The sequence below is a fragment of the Hevea brasiliensis genome, chromosome 17 (assembly GCF_030052815.1).
Source record: "Hevea brasiliensis isolate MT/VB/25A 57/8 chromosome 17, ASM3005281v1, whole genome shotgun sequence".
NCBI classification, from domain to species: Eukaryota; Viridiplantae; Streptophyta; class Magnoliopsida; order Malpighiales; family Euphorbiaceae; genus Hevea; species Hevea brasiliensis.
This window is the reverse complement of record NC_079509.1, coordinates 6,459,297-6,476,977: the sequence shown is the minus strand read 5'-3', so window position 1 is coordinate 6,476,977 and position 17,681 is coordinate 6,459,297. Positions and strand designations below refer to the sequence as shown.

The 17,681-nt window shown below is 35.7% G+C and overlaps 3 protein-coding genes and 1 pseudogene across 4 annotated transcripts; 1 reads left to right on the top strand and 3 right to left on the bottom strand.

Moving 5' to 3' along the window:
* Window positions 1-956: 956 nt before the first annotated feature.
* LOC110637669 (mitochondrial import inner membrane translocase subunit PAM16 like 2) lies at window positions 957-5,049 on the bottom strand. 2 transcript variants are annotated; one of them, XM_021787910.2, is made up of 5 exons: window positions 4,917-5,049; window positions 3,823-3,895; window positions 2,614-2,701; window positions 2,359-2,489; window positions 957-1,355 (listed from the first exon to the last, which is right to left on the bottom strand). In XM_021787910.2, the coding sequence occupies exons 2-5, from the start codon at window positions 3,823-3,825 to the stop codon at window positions 1,227-1,229; spliced, it is 351 nt and encodes a 116-aa protein (XP_021643602.1). In that variant the 5' UTR covers window positions 3,826-3,895; window positions 4,917-5,049; the 3' UTR covers window positions 957-1,226. The 2 variants fall into 2 exon arrangements, with proteins under 2 accessions (XP_021643602.1, XP_057995977.1); XM_058139994.1 differs by having other exon boundaries at window positions 4,913-5,035.
* Window positions 5,050-6,394: 1,345 nt separating this feature from the next.
* LOC110637667 (uncharacterized) lies at window positions 6,395-9,330 on the bottom strand. Its single transcript, XM_021787909.2, has 5 exons — window positions 9,007-9,330; window positions 8,785-8,904; window positions 8,613-8,696; window positions 7,476-8,087; window positions 6,395-7,031 (listed from the first exon to the last, which is right to left on the bottom strand). The coding sequence occupies exons 1-5, from the start codon at window positions 9,175-9,177 to the stop codon at window positions 6,726-6,728; spliced, it is 1,293 nt and encodes a 430-aa protein (XP_021643601.2). The 5' UTR covers window positions 9,178-9,330; the 3' UTR covers window positions 6,395-6,725.
* Window positions 9,331-9,467: 137 nt separating this feature from the next.
* On the top strand, window positions 9,468-14,285 carry LOC110637668 (glycine--tRNA ligase, mitochondrial 1-like; annotated as a pseudogene).
* Window positions 14,286-14,468: 183 nt separating this feature from the next.
* Window positions 14,469-17,449, bottom strand: LOC110637717 (floricaula/leafy homolog). The gene is made up of 3 exons (XM_021788011.2): window positions 16,995-17,449; window positions 16,099-16,448; window positions 14,469-14,985 (listed from the first exon to the last, which is right to left on the bottom strand). The coding sequence occupies exons 1-3, from the start codon at window positions 17,422-17,424 to the stop codon at window positions 14,620-14,622; spliced, it is 1,146 nt and encodes a 381-aa protein (XP_021643703.2). The 5' UTR covers window positions 17,425-17,449; the 3' UTR covers window positions 14,469-14,619.
* Between the last annotated feature and the right edge of the window lie 232 nt (window positions 17,450-17,681).

The window sequence follows — 17,681 nt, the reverse complement described above, 5'->3', positions numbered from 1 at the left end:
TATATCAAAATTGACAATATTCATCTAAAAAATACATATCACAATGCCCATATAATAAACAATGAAACAATAAATTAAAAAAGAAAAAAAAATGCTGCTGCTGGGTAATTATAAATGGCGTGATTGTGAGAGAAGAAAGCATAGAAGAAGAGAGGAGGAGGAGAGAAGAGAAGGGAAAAATAAAAAAGTAACAAGGCAAAAAGAATGCAGGAAAATAAGTGTTGCAAATGGATTAAAAATGGCGTGTTAGAGAAGAAAGAATAGAAGAAGAGAGGAGGAGGAGAGAAGAGAAGAAAAAAAAAGTAAAAAGAGAGAAAGAATGCAGGAAAATAAGTGCTGCAGATGGATTAAAAACGGCGTGACTGTGAGAGAAGAAAGAATAGAAGAAGAAAAAAGGAGGAGGAGAGGAGAAAAAAAAAAGTTAAAAAGAAAAGAAGAAAAACATGAGTGTTGCGACAAACTTGAGAGAAGGGAAGAATTGAAGAAAGAGAGGAGAGGAGAGAGAGGAAGGAGGAAGCAGAGGAGAGAAGGAGAGGAAGGATGAGAGAGAGACATACCTTACTCCTTGGGTTGTTCTTCTTTCCCTTTTTCAAGCAGTCGTGGAGTCATGGGGTGAAATGAGAGTCTCATCTGTAGGGTTTTTAACTCTTGCAGTTTAAAGAATGAATAAAAAATAAAAAAATAAACATTATGTAACAGAGGCGTCGCCTCCCTCGCCTCACGCCCTGCGTCTGTCTCTCCCAAGTGGTCACCTCATGCAACCCAGGTCAAGTGGAGCCAGGCGAGGCGCTAGAGGGTCGTCTTGCCTCTCCTGGCGTCTCGCCCGGCGCCTCTGAGCGCCTTTAATAACACTGTTTCTGTGTATGATCCACTCACTCATTCGTCCTAAAATCGTACCAAACATAGAAGGGATACAACTCTGGAATTCTTTTTCTATGAAGATGAACTCAAAATCATCTCAGAAACATTCCAGTGTTCAAATTTTTATTCCATCAATGGGATTACAACCAAATCAATAAAGATTTAGAATTTGGCATACATATCATTCAGGATTCATGTTAAAGTAAAATAAAATATTCAACTAGTACCTACTAAATTTACATTCAATCCCTGGAGGTTAAAAAGAAATTTGATATCTATGATAATTCTAGGAGATCAAAAAAGGTTGTGTAGATGCCACAGCAAATCAATGAAAATTTTTTGAAGTGCAGAAAAACTTGATGAACTCATGCATTATTAGCCTCCTGACCTTTCTTCTGGTATGCTGCTTCTAAGCATTCCTTAGCTCTATGAACTTTTGATTGCAGGTAAAAGCTCCCATTCTTGGCATTCCTCTCAAATAAGTTATCATACTTCTACATTCCAGTAACCATTAACATATCATCAGTACTCCATTAAAAGATATGACCCTACTGCTATTGACAAAGGATCAAAATAAGGTTGCAACTAATCCCTCATCCACAACATTTTACATTCTTTGTACAATAATCACGTATCATTTTATAGTTTTCTTCGGAATTGATTTTGTGAATAATATTTCCACCCCATTTGGTTCAAACAAATTCCACAAATGTTTTGCATGTTTAGTTTGAAAAAATGTTGATTTCAATTCCACAAATTTAATTCTAAGGAATTAAATATAGCTAAACTCAATTCCTATCAAAATATGCACAATTTCAAATGAATTCCACAAAATTAAGACAATCACATTTTTTAAACTATCACATTTATGTCTTTCCCACATATTCTCTCTCTCTCTCTCTCTCTCTCTCAAAATTTAAAATAAATATTTTGAAACGTATAATTAAAATAAACTAATTCATTGCAAAAAAAATTATATTAAGGATATTCTAAAAATAAAAATAACTTAATTTAAATTATATGATAAGGATTAAGTTTATCAAATACAATGTTTAGGAAATAAGATTTTTTTTCTTTTTGTTATCAAGGATATTTTAAGAAATATGGATCAAAGAACTTCAATTATAAAATCATACCAAACGAAAGAATTCATTTCCAAGTGAATTTTAACTAAAATTCACTTAAAATGAATTTTATATTTTTAACTTATTTGAAGCAAACGGGGTGTTCATATTTAACATCCACTAATTTATAAAATTTTTACAAGTTCTATTTTTATTATTAATGATTTACATATAAGTTTTGTAGGGTTATATACTTTGCAAAATTATTTACTATTTTAATATGCAATTTGATTAATAAACATTATTCATTAAGAGGTTCGATGAAGATGCAATATTGCAATTACAGTTAAACTCGAATAATATCTACCAACAATTAAATATCATTTTCCATCATGGATATCCTTTAATAGGGAGCCACCTTTATAATGTATACCTGTAAGATTTCCTCCCATGTTGAATGCTCACTGACGCCTAGAATCTGCCTTGCTTCTGGTTCAGCCATGATTTTGCTTGCTCTCCTAATATTCTGCACTGTTTCTTGGGCAACACCAGATTTGGAAGCATCTACAATTGATCACGAAGTCAACTTGCAAATCAAAGAATGCTAGGAGATTTAAGCCAATTGACCAAAAATGAACTTTGCACTGTATACATATCCCTCAAGGCTTTGTTAGCAAGAAAACCATACTTGCAAGTGCCTGACGGTATCCTTGGACAAATGCCCTAGCCAAGATTCCAGAGCCCATCACAATCAAGTTTGCAAGAAGCTTAGCAGCCTGCACATAGAAATAAAAGCAAATTAACTACATAACAATCTCCGGTCTTCCCCTTGTTATTCGTGTTATATGAACAGAGGTGTGCTAGAAGTAGGGGAAAAATCAGCACTCTCTGAGAAACCAGGTATGCGTCTTTACTACCAACCTTCTACCTAAATGGTGAATAAGATAGTCCTATAAGAATAATAAATCAGTCACATACACTCTCTCTCTCTCTCTCTTAAAGGGTGAAAATTAACAAAATAACAATTTCTCTTCTGTAACCCATTTTAGCTTATGCCAAATGTTGAAAGAAAAATCAGAACAACTCTCCAAGAAACCAAATACCATGGCTACTACCAATCTTTCACTCAACATCCAATATTGTCATTGACATAGTCCTACAAGAATAATAAAACATTTGTATACATCTCTCTCTGTCTCCCTTTTTCTGAAGGGTGGAGGTTTTTTTCTTTTTCTTCTTTTTTTCTTTTGTTGGGGGGGGAGATGGGGATGTGGGATGGAATTGAACGATTGATTACAATTGAGAAGACAGTGGATTACAAAATGATAAAGATATCAACATAATCCATATTATCCAGGAAAATTAAGCCCATGCATGGATAACATACTAAAGAAACCAAAGACAGCAGAGGTAGCACATTTATTTTTTAAAGAAAAGGCCCAACCTGACTCATGCAATGCAAATGATATTATAACAAAAGATGCATCCAGCAGCATTCAAAGTTTAGAACCAACAACACATTGGTTAAAAAAGTACTATGCCCAGACCAAAATTTTCTGTTGGGATTTTAACATAAACAAGCTGCTGATTGAGATAAGTGTGGCCATTCTTGCTTAGGGAACAATGCCTGAAGTGCCTAAAATACCAAGCACAAGAAGAACATATAGCAAGTGCAAAAGTTAATCCATCTTAAATATGCATTTTGACCATATATAATTCCGATATTGAATAGATATTTACATTGTCACCATTACGAAGTTGTCAAGGGAAACAATATCTTCATCTTTAGCTAACACAAACCTACCATGTGCCGTGTTTGCTAAACTAATTCTTTTAAAGAGTTACATTGCACAGGGAAAAGAAAAAAAAGAAAGAAGAAAACGTAAATCATTCGTACCATCACTTCAAGTGACACAGATAAGATTCTTGGACAAGAGGCACTAGAAAGATTGCTTCTGAAATCAAGAAGCCTGTAACAGTACAGCAAAAAAGATAAGAATTTGCCTGTTCATGCCTATGCATAAGTACATCTTCATATAGAGCATGCTGCTCTAAATTAACCCACATAAAAAAATTAAAAAGGCAAATAATATTCTATAAAGGATATATTTATCAAATATAACTAAGCTAGACTTTGCAATGACTTTCATTGTGCACAATTGATAAATCCAAACCATCCATAAATTACCTCCCTGCAAAAAATTATAAAAAAATTGATAAAAAATTAAGTCTTCCTTCCACATAAAATGATCTAATTTTATCATATATGAGAAAGGAGAGAAAAATCCAAAAATAGGGATAGATAGATCTTTCATAAGCAAACTCCAGCAATCAACATTTTCCGAACACCAAACACACAACACTTGCCTTTACAATCTCTATCATCAAATATTATGGTCCAAGAACAAAATTACTTCTTCCTTAACATGTATAATAATAACATTAATTCAATATCCTTCAGTAGTCACCGCATTATTACCTAGATTATTTAAAGGATATCAAAACTTAAAGCATCCTAAGAGATAGCATTAAGCAATCCGATATCATCTAACATTAACCACCAAAATGAAGTACTAAAATTGAATAATCAACAAGCAGAACATTGAGAAATATTTAACCGTCTTTTATGCATTAAAGAATTCAATCAACGTATAAATAAAATACCTAGGATCAGCATCTTTAAGCAACAAAATTCAAAGGCAAACGATTCAAATCAAATAATAGTCAAAATACTTTACATTAATGCACAATTACAACATTTTTTTTGTTAAAACATCTGAAATAAATGAATCAACTTGAACCAGAGAAAAAATTAATAAAATTTATTCATGAAACAAACCAACAAAAAAAAATTATTTTAGCAAAAATCCCAACCATAATGACACCTAAAAAAAATTCAGGCTAAAGAAAATTAAAGAAAAGCAAAATGCAACGAAAACGTAGCAGGAATTGGCTCTGCTCAGATGAAAAGAAGCATAAACTTGCACTTACAGAAAGCAAATTTCAATCTGTTTGGACTTTCGAGTGCTAGCTGATTATTACTATTATTTTTAAATTAGGGTTTCAGGGGAATAATGGTCTACAAACGTATATTGCCGCGCTGTAGAAGTAGCCCGCGCGATCATAATATGGCGGTTACTAACCGACCCGAGGAGATGGTAAAGCGCGTGAGAATCAGTTTGGGCTGGGTTGGGCTTGTTATTGCATAGTCATAGTAACCCATGTAAAAAAAAGTATAATATTCTTTTTACTATTTTAAAGAAGCATTCTCCATAATATATTTAAAATTTTTTGAAAATTTTTATTCTCAAATGAAGTTAATGCTAATTAATATAAGAAGAGTTCTCATGCTTAATAATTAAATTAATTATATTAAAAAATTTTCAGATATGATGCATATAAGAATATAGACATTTTTAGTTTTCAATCATGTGAATTTTTTAAAAACATCAAAAAACATCTTCTATTATATCTTTGTTATTAGTGAAAACAGTTTCAAGTGACTTTATTTTCGAGTAGAGCTTTTCTAATTTATGGAGGGCTGTAATTGATAAAGTTCGATTTATTTTATTAAATGTCTTTAAAAAAAAAAAGCATATATCATATTTTTCTTTTCTTAGGGATGAGTATAGATTTTTTTGGATTTTTCTCATATAGACTCATTTTGTTATAAATTTAAAATATAAAATATATAATGGAATTCATTTATTATGTATAAATTTTATATATTTATATCTTTAGATCAAATTTATGTAGGGGTGAACATTCGATTCAAACCGAACCAAACCAAACCGAATCAAATTATGAAAACTGAATTACATATTTTAAAAATCAAACTGAACTGAAATTGATGAAAAATCGAATCGAATAGAATCACTCTATTTCAGTTCAGCTCGGTTCAAACATATCGGTTTTATTTTTTATTATTTTTTAATTTAGATTTGATTTTCAAGTTATTTGGTCTGATTTTAACTTTAGTTTGAACACAATAACCATTAATCAATGAAATTAAACAATTTATATATATAGAAAATTATATATATTTCATAAATTTCTCATAAAAATAAATCAATTCAAAAATTAATAAAACTATTCAGTTTAGTTTAACCAATTTTTTTCTCTTTAAAACCAAATCGAACGGAAATAACTGAAATTTTTATAATATAAAATCAAACTAAACCGAATTATCTTAAAAACATAATCGAATTACCGAATTAAGACGGTTCAATTCGATTTATTCGATTTGAACCGAATAATGTTTACCCCTAAATTTATGTAAGAATTCTTCACTTTTGAATTCTAATAACCTAAATAAAGGGGGAAAAAATATAAAATGTCAGATACTTGCAAGCATTTAGTGTACGCTGTACTTTCAACATCACTTATCTTTCTGCTTCCCCAAATACGCAAAGTTGAATATGACTTGTTATCAATAATAAACATATTGTAACACTTTGTGGTAAGTGGTCAAATCAGTGGGGATATTGATTGTGTTCAAATGCAAATGCTAAGATTCTCTTTCTTTCTTAGAACACAAAAAATATAACAAGAAATGCTCATAGACAGTCCAAATTCCCCATCAATCATTCCTATATGGGAAAATATGTTGATCACAAGACAGAGTCAACTAAAATTCTCTTTCTATGTTGAGTTAGAATGTTAAAAGTAGAATGGAACATGTTTCTATATTCTATTATTATGCACATTCACTACTTGATTGAATATAGGAAGAGCTTCTTTGCCCCGTCCAACGGTTTCTAGCCTAGTAGCTGGGGGAAAAGAGAAGCTTGAAGCTTGGATTCAGGGAGTGATTTGCTTGCGTGAAGCAGCAGGTTGAATTGCCACGGAAGGAGATAAGCCCAAAGGAATCCAAGCATTCAAGCATGGCGTACGTGGATCAAGCGCTCTCGTGCAACCCTTGGTAATTTGCCTGTGATTGAAGGGCAGACTTACACCTGCCGACTTACAGTGCCGGCTACTGGTGTCAAAGCATAGAAGCCTTTCAGGTCCCATGGGGCTTGCTGTTGCTTCATGTTTTCTTTTCCTCTTCAGTACTTTCCATAATAGCTTGTCATCTTTTGTTTTCTCTTCCTCCATGCCTAATAACTTAACAGAGAAGAGGGAAAAGATATTACAGATTGTTTCCAGCATGTTTTATTAGAACTAAAATCCTCATAAATTTTTTTGATCCCAGATTCCTAATGTTTCACCAGAACCAGCTCTTAAATAGCCCACAGAGATTAATTGCTTTTGAGTAAATAATAGCTTACAAGCATGAATTGCTTTCATGTGTACTTGTATATTTAAGCTATGCGATATAGCCCACCAAATTATTGGAATTAATCTATAACACAAACACATACTAGGACTTTTATTGATAACATGGTATATTAAAAGTGATCCAGATTATCCATACAATACAAATAGGGTAAAACATAAAATCAATAGTTTTTTTTTATCAATAAAAATCAATAGTTCATAGCTCATACGAGTGATAAATTCATTAAATTGGAAAGAAATGCTTAAAATGAATCTGTGAACCACTTTTACCTCGTGTGAAGTAGGAGGTTTTATAAGCCCAACTTCAGAAAGGGAAAGGTGTTCATTCATTCTCGTCACTCTTTCTTCTACCGTCTTTAACTTGCATATAGCCTCAATTTTTCCCTCTTCTGCCACCCTGACTTTCTTCCTTGCTTCTTCTAACTGGAGCGTTCCATCTCTTATCCTTCTTTCCATCTCCTCCACCATGGCCAATAAGCGCACAAATGTTCCATTCCTTATATCATCCTTCATGCCCATCACATACTCCACCATTGGATTACACATCTTTTCAGCCAATCCCTGAATTAGGTTCTCCACACCGCTCTCCACCGAGCCCAGAATAGCATTCACATTGTTGAATATTTCTTTAAGGAGCCTCAGTGTCATGAGAAATATGTCATGGTTTTGACTATGAAGGGCAGATATATGAGACACGGATTTCTGGAAGAACTTGTTGAGGGAGACACGGTGGCTGTCAAGGGTCCCGAAAATGTCATCTTGACGACAGTTGACGTGGATTTCAATTTGTCTAAGGAGGCGCACTAGTTGTAAGAAGTTTGTTTGTTGCTTCTCCATGAGTTCTTTGCCTGCTATGGCAGCTCTAGTAGCATAACTTTCTTCCTGCAATGTGAAACTGAGTGAATGAACAAAAAAGGTGCAAGGCCAATCTGAAGAGACGTTTTCTATGACTATTATGCATCCAAGCTTCGCAAATCGCAATTTTAAGATCCTTCAAGGACATTGCTGAAACTCCAATTGCAATCTTCTAGGTCTTCAAAGGAAGTTTTTGGGACCATATAAAATGAGAATTTAGCTAATATTTCCCAGCCACTATAAATACAGATTGCACTCCACACCAAGTTATATAATGAGAAGCCACTTGGAAATTGAAATTTCTAATTAGTCACCCAAAAAGATCTTGAGCAAAATTTCTAATTCCAGTCATCAATAAGAGTACTCAAAGGAAGCATAGAACAACTAACTAGTGCTAGATGATGATTTAACACACAGAGCAAAATCAGTTCCAAATTGGCATATGTGATAGCTATCCTCAACTCAAAAGATCATTCTAGCCTCTCAACTACTTTAAATATTTATTACAGTCTTTCATCTCCTTTTTTGCTTTCCAGAACTTAAAATACGTACCTCCAATTTACCAATCTGATAGCTTTGCTCTCTTCTTGTATTACCATCCGATGATTCCGATTCCACTCCATTTCTCCGGCTTCCCTGCCAAAAATTTAGCGCAAATTTTAAGAAAAACAAAAAATCGAAAAGAAACTAATCTTCATTGTCAAACGGAAATTTTTTTTTTTACTTGAGAGAAATGATTATCGACAATAATGGTGGTGAATCGTCCTTCATCGGCCATTTCCTTAGTTTTTAGACCGACCAGTTTGATCAACGGAATCGCCAAAGACGCAAACACTTCTTCCGCCTGTAAAATTCAAATATCAGCAAATTTCGTTATAAATCGAGCACTAAAAAGCAAAAGGGAGTTGAGATTAAGACAAATCCAGCAGAGAGACTACGAAAGCACCTCAAGCAAACCGGAGTTGATCTGAGACTTGAGCTCGTGATACGCTATCTTCATTTGCTCGTGGCGAGAGGCGAGCCTTTTGAGCTTGAAGCAAAGCTCATTCGTAGACGGAGACGGAGTACTCCGAGATCTCTGGTGCCGATTCGCCATTTTTGGCGGGAAGAAGCTCATTTGCCACACTTCAGTGACTCTGGAATTTTACCTCAAACCGTTTCACGGGAAGTTTGAATAATTGAAACGAGTTTATTTGAATTATTGTTAGCTTTTGGGGAAAAAAGAAAAAAAAAAATATTTTTCTGTGCTTTGATTGGTTGGAACTTGAAAGACCAAGACGCAGGGCCGGGGGCCTATTTGCACAATGGGTTTTTGTGGACCGAGCCCATTCAACAAGCAACACCTTGACGTTAACCACTAAAATTGAAAAATCAATATTATATTATATTATAAAAAAAATTTCAAAATTTTATAGCTGTATACTATCTTTCCCGGCAAGGAAAATATCCCGGTCAACCTGACAGGACCATTGCTGCAATTCGATACCTCTTTCTCTTATATTCTTCTTATCCTTTCAAATTATCGATTCCTATTTTTCTATGTCAAACACAATTCACAGAAGCTTCAATCCTATATATATCATCTCGAAATGGAGACCAACGAAGACGCTCTCCTCACAGAGCTCACGGAGAAGCAAACGGCGATTGCTGCGCAAGCCCACTCCGTCACCGAGCTGAAATAGCCGGGCGCATCCAAGGAGCTCATCGACGCCACCATGGAAGCCTTAAAGGTGTTGAAATCTGAGAAGGCCTCCATCGAGCGGCGGCTCCAAATCGCTATTCTCAGCAACAGCAGCAACGAAAATGGCAACGCCTTTGCTAACAAGGATGCTTTCCGTCAGGCAGTTATTAATACTCTCGAACGGCGTCTCTTCTACACCCCTTCTTTTAAGATATATGGCGGCGTTGCTGGGCTTTTTGATTATGGTCCGCCGGGCTGCGCCGTTAAGTCTAACGTCCTTGCATTTTGGCGTCAGGTTAGTTTCTTAATTCCACGTGTGGAAGTATCAACTTAACTTCTTAATTCCTCATTGCTACTCTGTGATCAACTTTTTAGAAAGCGGAAACACTGAACATTGCAATTCGCCTCTGAAATTGGATTTGTTTACTTCCCGAGCAAATTTTGCGAATGCTCATTGAACTTATTAGTGATTTCAGTAAGGTCAATGAAATTTAATTTTTATGAGTAACCTAACTTTGATATTTTTTTTTATGGGAAGAGAACTTTGATTTTGATTTTAATAAGATCTTTATTGTCAGAGTTTGATAGAATTTCTGCTAGTCTTTGACTTGATTACCTAAGAAAATTTTTTATTCTTTCATTTAGTTAGCAAAAACCTAATTAAAACAGGTGATTTTATTGATACAATTCAAAGTTAGTAACTTACCATGGATAAAAGTAAGCTGAATTGAATTTATATGAATAATCTTAAAGTTGGAGACTTTCTTCTGTTTCTGGACGCCCAACCAGGATTATGTGAATGAGGAATAATGGGTCTCTGGTTATTTTGGAGGGCCATGGCCTGTTTCACCTGCAACTTAATGTCTAAATTTTATCACTTTCTCCCACTGATCTATGGCGATTATTATTTCAGCATTTTGTTTCGGAGGAAAACATGTTAGAGGTGAATAGTCCATATGTGACTCCAGAAATTGTACTGAAGGCATCTGGTCATGTAGACAAATTCACTGACCTTATGGTGAAAGATGAAAAGACACGGAATTGTTACCATGCTGATCATTTGCTGAAGGATTTCTGCAAGGATAAGCTTGAGAAGGACCTTAATATCAGTGCTGAGAAGGAACCAGAATTGAAGCATGTTCTTGCTGCATTAGATGATCTTTCAGCTGAAGAATTAGGTGCAAAAATTAGGGAGTATGGGATAACTGCTCCAGATACTAAAAACCCTCTCTCTGCTCCCTATCCATTCAATCTGATGTTCCAAACCTTGATTGGTCCATCGGGGTTGAGTCCAGGATCAGTATTAGTTTTGGTATATAACAAAAATTAACAATGGCCATAGAGGATTTTACATCCAGTGATTAATCCTCCTCATTTAAATATAGAGTTAAACTTGCTTGTTATTTCCTTTAATGATATGATACTATGATGTGTATATGATGTGTGATATTTTACAGATACATGCGCCCTGAGACAGCACAAGGCATTTTTGTCAACTTTAAGGACTTTTACTACTATAATGGCAGTAAGCTTCCTTTTGCTTGCAGATCAAATTGGTCAGGCTTTTAGAAATGATGCCAAATCCTTCATTCACTATTGCATTGCCATGTGGGTGTGTATATTTTGATTTGTTTCATGATCACAATGGAATTGCCTTTGTTGTTGGAAGAGATCTTTATTGATGAACTTGCTGTTCATGGTGCCAATAAGCACCTGTAGCGATTCCTTGGTATCAGCCATAGGTTGAATATTTGAGATTTGAAGTTTCTTGTGTTATGGTATAATTTGGACCTCACTTTATCCTTCACTACATCCTCCAGACTAGTAGCCTCATGGCCCACAATAATATCCTTTAACTTGTCACTGCTTTCAAAAGTTTGAACTCTAGATTTGCTACAAATAGGCTACTTTAACTAGAGGTTTTTCACCTAGTAGCAATGATAGATACAGTGGAATTTAAATTGGCAGTGGAAAGGTGATCATAAAAGTAGTAGCAATTTGTATCTGTTGTTCCCTTATTTTCTCCTCCAATTTCATAATGCAATGTTTCATTCTATCATAGCATGCTGTGCCTGGAGAGATTGCAATAATAGCTGAAATCTGACATTTTGATTAACAACAAAAACAGATATCTCCAAGACAAGGCCTCCTAAGAGTTCGTGAATTTACACTTGCTGAGATTGAGCACTTTGTAGATCCTGATGACAAGTCACACCCAAAATTTTCTAAAGTTGCAAATTTGGAGTTTCTTATGTTCCCTGGGGAAGTACAGGTTTCTGGACAATCAGCAAGAAGGATACCCCTTGGAGAAGCATTTTCAATGGTTAGCCTGATTTATATCCACTTTAAGTTTTGGTTTTTTTCAGAAGCAGAGTAATATTTACTTGTATTTTTTTTCAATTATCGTTCTGACTAAATTTGTGGTGCATTGGTCAGGGTATCGTCAATAATGAAACGCTTGGCTATTTCATCGGGAGAGTGTATCTATTCTTAATATGTCTTGGTATTGATAAGGAACAGCTGAATTTCAGACAACACCTCGCAAATGAGATGGCCCACTATGCAGCTGATTGTTGGGATGCTGAGATTGAATGCTTCTATGGCCAGATTGAATGTGTTGGTATTGCAGATAGATCTGCATATGATCTGCGGGCTCACATGGTGAGTGTCCAATATTAGAGCTAGCAAGCGTTCAAAGCTAATGTTTACTTAATCATAGTACTCTCTCCCTTTCTTCATTCTATATGTTTGTAATAGATGTGGTATGGCAAACTAAAGTAGTTGGATTTAAGGATAAATTACTTCATATATATATATATACTCCATATCAGGACAAAAGTGGAGTTTCCCTTGTGGCACATGAAAATTTTGCTGAAACCAGAGAAGTTGAGGTATTTCTTGCTAGTCACTATCATGTAATATATTCACTTGTCAATCGTTTTATGAAGCTTGACAGAACTAACTTTATGCAATGACAGGATCTTGTTATCACTCCAATGAAAAAGGAGCTAGGCCTTGCATTCAGGGGTAACCAGAAGGCGGTGATCGAAGCATTAGAGGTGAACATCAATGCTATAATATGTAACTTATGATTCTGAACTTTTTCGTTGAACATTTTGTAACTTGGCTTTGGACTGAACTTTATTTTCCAACCTGGCATAGAGTAGAGTGCCATCCCACACTCTATTTTCATCCACTGGCAGGAGGATAACCATTTATTAAATGGGCTGAGCATCTTTGAAGGGAAGATGACAAGCCTTTGTTTTGCCTCTAGAATATTAATGGCTGAATAGGCTATGGATGAAAGAGAAGCCATGGAAATGAAAGCTGTTTTGGAGTCCCAGGGAGAGGTATGGTACCGAGTCTGCAGACTTGATAAGGATGTGATAATAAAGAAGAATAGGTGTTTGGTTATCTTCAAGGAGAGAGAAAGAACATCAAAGGGTCTTTACACCATCAGTGATTGAGCCATCTTTGGGCATTGGGCGAATAATTTACTGTCTCTATGAGCATTGTTTTCACGCGAGGCTTAGTAAAGCTGGGGATGAGCAGTTGAACGTTTTCCGTTTCCCTCCACTGGTGGCTCCTATCAAATGCACTGTATTCCCACTGTTCCAGCACCGAGAATACGAGGAAGTTGCCAAACACGTTGCCAACTCATTGGCTGCTTCTGGAATTTCATATAAATTGATATGACAGGTATGCCCTTAAGAATATGACTAATGCATTAATTACTTGCACATTTTAACATGTATGTCTTGTGTCAAGATCAATGGAAGCGTAAATGTCTAGAAAATAAAGTATTTTTGAGTTGATGGCTATTTGAATGCTATATCAATGTTTTTGCTATCTGATAGAAACACTGTAGAATCAGCGTGTCATACAACGTGAAGATAAGTTATTTAATAACCCCACGAGACTTATCTGGAAGAAAGTTATCTTATTTGTCCTTTCCTCTTCAGGTACATCAATTGGAAAACGATATGCCAGAACGGATGAACTTGGGGTACCCCTTGCAATTACAGTGGATTCGACTTCCTCCGTTACAGTAAGGAAGAGGGACAGCAAAGTTCAGATCCGCGTTGCTGTGGGGGAAGTAGCAAGTATAATTAAAGAGGTAACTGATGGTCAAAGCACTTGGAAATGCTTTATAAATATTGTACACCAGCACCTGTGTCTGACTCTGAAGAGGATTAATGGATTTTAGAAATCCGTTTTTGTTACCCTTATGTCAAAATATTCACTAAAGTAAATTATGTACATGTATATCACTTTACAATTCATAACTGCGATTGTTGATAGTCATATCAAGTCATAGAAGATATACCAAAAGAAAACATAATCCCTTCCGGAATTGTTATTTATGCGTCTAGTGTTTTCAATTTTTTTTTGAATCACCGGGCAACTCTTGTAGATCAATACTTGTTTTTAAGCAAACTATAGGCTGTGGCATTTTTTTGGAAGTGAGTCAATAGTGGGTCATAGACTTGATTTCCCCTAGCAAAATTGAAATTTTGCATGTTAATTACATGTATTTCCTTTCATTTTCTTGCTTGCTTCACCTTCTGCATCTATGGCTTAAACAGGTTTTCCATAAGCTGCAGAATTTTTTTTATCCCAGCCATTGTATGTGCACCTTGCTAAAACATCAAACTTCTCATCACTCCTTAGTCCCTTGTTAATAACTGGAAGTGAAATTAAGCCAAATAAAATATGGTCACAGGAAGTGATCAATGAAAATAGCTTGTCCTTTTGAGTAATACATAGTAAACTATGGATGTGAAGTGTAAGCATCCATCATTTGGCACTTGTCATAACCTACAACAACACCACAAAGTATAACTAGGCTTTAGAGAAAATTTTCCAAACCAAGAAGCCTTAGAAAGGAAAATGATCACCCCCACCAGGGATCACAGAGCTGGAGGCTGCAGCACTGTTGCGCTCTGCATGACAGAGTTGACGAAGCTTGGTGGGTACATACCAAATGGCGAGACGAGGATGTGCATTAAAAATAGCATCAATATCCCACCCTTGACGTGCTGCTATGGTCACAAGTGGCATGTAGCATGCCTGTCTCCAAGCTCCAACATTTTCTCCTCTATCCTTGAAAGTTTTCCTCAGTGCATTGGAGGCCTCTTCATCCAGGCAATGAAGGGCATAGCAGTGCACATAATGTCGCATTTTGGGCTTGTTGATGTAGCTCGCTCCCACCTTCATGGTGTATCTAAATACCTGATTTGTCACCTACATGGAGTAAAAAAATCCTATTTCACTCTGTGTAGACAAAAATTTTCACTTGTGAAATTGAACGTAACAGTAACACGAAAATATATAGGGTGACGTTTTCCGCTCTTTCTGAATTATGAGCTGCAAAAATCAATGATTTTTCAATGACTTCGGCGAAAAAATTATTTTGGTTGTTTAACTCATTAAGCATACTGATATTACCCATCTAAAATCGAGTCAAAGAGTCAGCAATTAATCAAAAAACTCAATAATCAAACTAAGGAAAAAAGTTCATAAACGAGATCTGAGCTAATTAGATTAGGCAAAAAAAGACATCGATTGAGTGTAATTGAATAGATAAATATAAAAAGATAAATATAAAAGAACAAAACTACTAATAATAAGGCATGATCTTTAATCAACTTAATATGTGATATTATTACATATGACTATAATTGCTAAGTTGATTTATAAATATGAGAAATGACTATTAATTAGATATACTTATTTTATCAAAATCACTATAAAATTTTTTATTTTTTTACTTTACTTTCAATCAATAATTTAAGCATTAGAGTAGTTAATTAATAGACCACTAATCTTATTATTTCTTTATATTTTACATGCTTACTTGACACTTCAACCGGTCTTCAGAAACTCACAATTTCACATACAATCAATGCGGTGAGCTTTTGCATGCCCTCCCCTAAAGGAGCATTTCAAAATCCAGAGTGCAAATGGACTTTGGATCCCAAGTCAAATTCCGCATCGTAACAGCAAACCAGCTTTTAAAAAGCCTGAACGTGCCACGTCATCGTACGAACTGAGAAAATCATATGTTAATCGAAGAATTTAAAAAAACTTCGTCCATGCATTAATAAAAATGATTTATGTTTTTTTTTTTTAGAACAAAAATCATTTATGTTTTTAATTAATAAAAAATTAAGAATTATATTTTTGGATGGAATAAAATGTGTATCGATTCGGACACCGTATGTGACTTGTCACATTTTGGTTGGACCAGGAGTTAAGTCCCTACCACATGGTGGTTCCATGATAAGACCCATCAAAAATGCCCTTGCAGAGCCCACAAGGGAAAATAAACGGCCCAGGTGATGTTTCTGTGTGTACCTTAGTGGGGCATTTTTCTCCGCGGTCCTTGGCAATGTTTTGGACGCGTATCAAAAATTCACGGCACTGCTCGTAGAGATGGAAGAGGTAATCGAGGCCGTTCTTTTTCCCACGTGCCACTTCCCCAGGCTCCGTGACAATAAATGGGTGCTCACGCTGTCTCTCATTCCCAACGGAACCACCATTTTCATCGTCCTCGTTTTCATCATCGTGATCAATATCCACTACCCTCCTCTGCCCTTTCCTCCGTCGCTGCTGCTGCTTCCTCTCTCCTGCTGGCACCTCCCACGCTCCACCTCCGCCGCTCCCTGCCGCTTCCTTATCTTTCTGCATTGGCTCCTCTGATAACCCTGCATGCCAACCACACCCCAACCATAGCCAAAAAAGAGCAAGATTAAAAGCAAACATAAAAGAAAAAGATTAGACATGCTTGTGTTGCTTGTGGATGGACTTATTACATTATTATATAACATCGATGTAATAGTTAGAACTTAGCAACCTTTATTACAAATATGAGAACACCATTCAGGACTTGATTACATTTTGGAGACGTTACCAGAAGCGCAGAGCAAATTATTAGTAGGGGAAAGATTCCAAGAAAATAAATTACAAATAGAACATGTATAGAATTAGGAGCCAGCTAAGACTTGAGTGACGCAACAAGCAGCCAAAACAGACATTAAGACTGATAAAAATTGAGACGTATTCTTTCATATGAGTAATGAAGCATAAGTGCCAAACCCTCGAGTGCTCTCCTGCTTATTCTCATGAATTAGAACTCAGTTAGCAGAACAGAAAAATGCTAAGGTAATTATATAAGTGGGCAAAGAAAGAGAGTAATGATGAAACTTGTATACCTATCATGTAGTTTAAACAAAAACGTGGCAGTATCCTACCTTCTCCGGAGAGAGCATCAAAAGCGTTGTTAGTCTCTCCTGATAATAGATTTCTACGCCGAGAATCCTCCTCCTCAAGCCTCCTTCTCTCAGCTCTGACCGCCGCTTTTATACCATATCTTTCCCCAACAAGAAGATCCCACCTGAAAATCTGAGACAAACTGCTCATCATGTCATCAAGCTCCGCGTCCTTCATGTCCAGAAGTGTGCTCACAGTGAATCCAAGCTCTGCTATTTTCACAGCCGTGTAGTACCTTACCCCATAAGCCTGAAACAACTCCTCCATCCCACACAGCTCCCTAGGCCTCACCGAGTAAGCTGCCGTCGGATGGAGCGGTGGTGCCACCGCCTCGAGCAGACGGCTCGGTGCTGGCACCACTTCTCGCGGATGCCACTTGAACAAACTTGACGTGAAGGCCTCCGGATCCATCTCTATATCTTTCTATCTATGCGTGCCTTGAACTAAATTATACCAAATATATATATATATATATATATATATATATATATATATATATATATATATAATTTTTCCTAACAGGGGCCTTTTTTTGCTTTTTTTTTCCGAAACTACCCTTGCACTTTATTTCATTTTTTTTGGGATCAAGAAGCTAACAGAACTGGACGTTGATCTTTCTTTGGGACTTGACAGTTGAGATCGAACCAGTCAGATTCTGTGTCATTTGG

Excerpts from the sequence above, each read along its gene's own strand:
- LOC110637717 (XM_021788011.2), bottom strand. The coding sequence starts at position 17,424 with ATGGATCCGGAGGCCTTCACGTCAAGTTTGTTCAAGTGGCATCCGCGA. Across the intron at positions 16,449-16,994 it reads TGATGCTCTCTCCGGAGAAG|GGTTATCAGAGGAGCCAATG; the intron begins GTAGGATACTGC and ends GTTGGCATGCAG. Across the intron at positions 14,986-16,098 it reads GAGAAAAATGCCCCACTAAG|GTGACAAATCAGGTATTTAG; the intron begins GTACACACAGAA and ends TACTCCATGTAG.
- LOC110637669 (XM_021787910.2), bottom strand. Across the intron at positions 2,490-2,613 it reads ATACCGTCAGGCACTTGCAA|ATGCTTCCAAATCTGGTGTT; the intron begins GTATGGTTTTCT and ends GATCAATTGTAG. Across the intron at positions 1,356-2,358 it reads CATGGGAGGAAATCTTACAG|AAGTATGATAACTTATTTGA; the intron begins GTATACATTATA and ends ACTGGAATGTAG.
- LOC110637667 (XM_021787909.2), bottom strand. The coding sequence starts at position 9,177 with ATGAGCTTCTTCCCGCCAAAAATGGCGAATCGGCACCAGAGATCTCGG. Across the intron at positions 8,088-8,612 it reads ATCAGATTGGTAAATTGGAG|GAAGAAAGTTATGCTACTAG; the intron begins GTACGTATTTTA and ends TTCACATTGCAG. Across the intron at positions 7,032-7,475 it reads AACCTCCTACTTCACACGAG|TTATTAGGCATGGAGGAAGA; the intron begins GTAAAAGTGGTT and ends TTCTCTGTTAAG.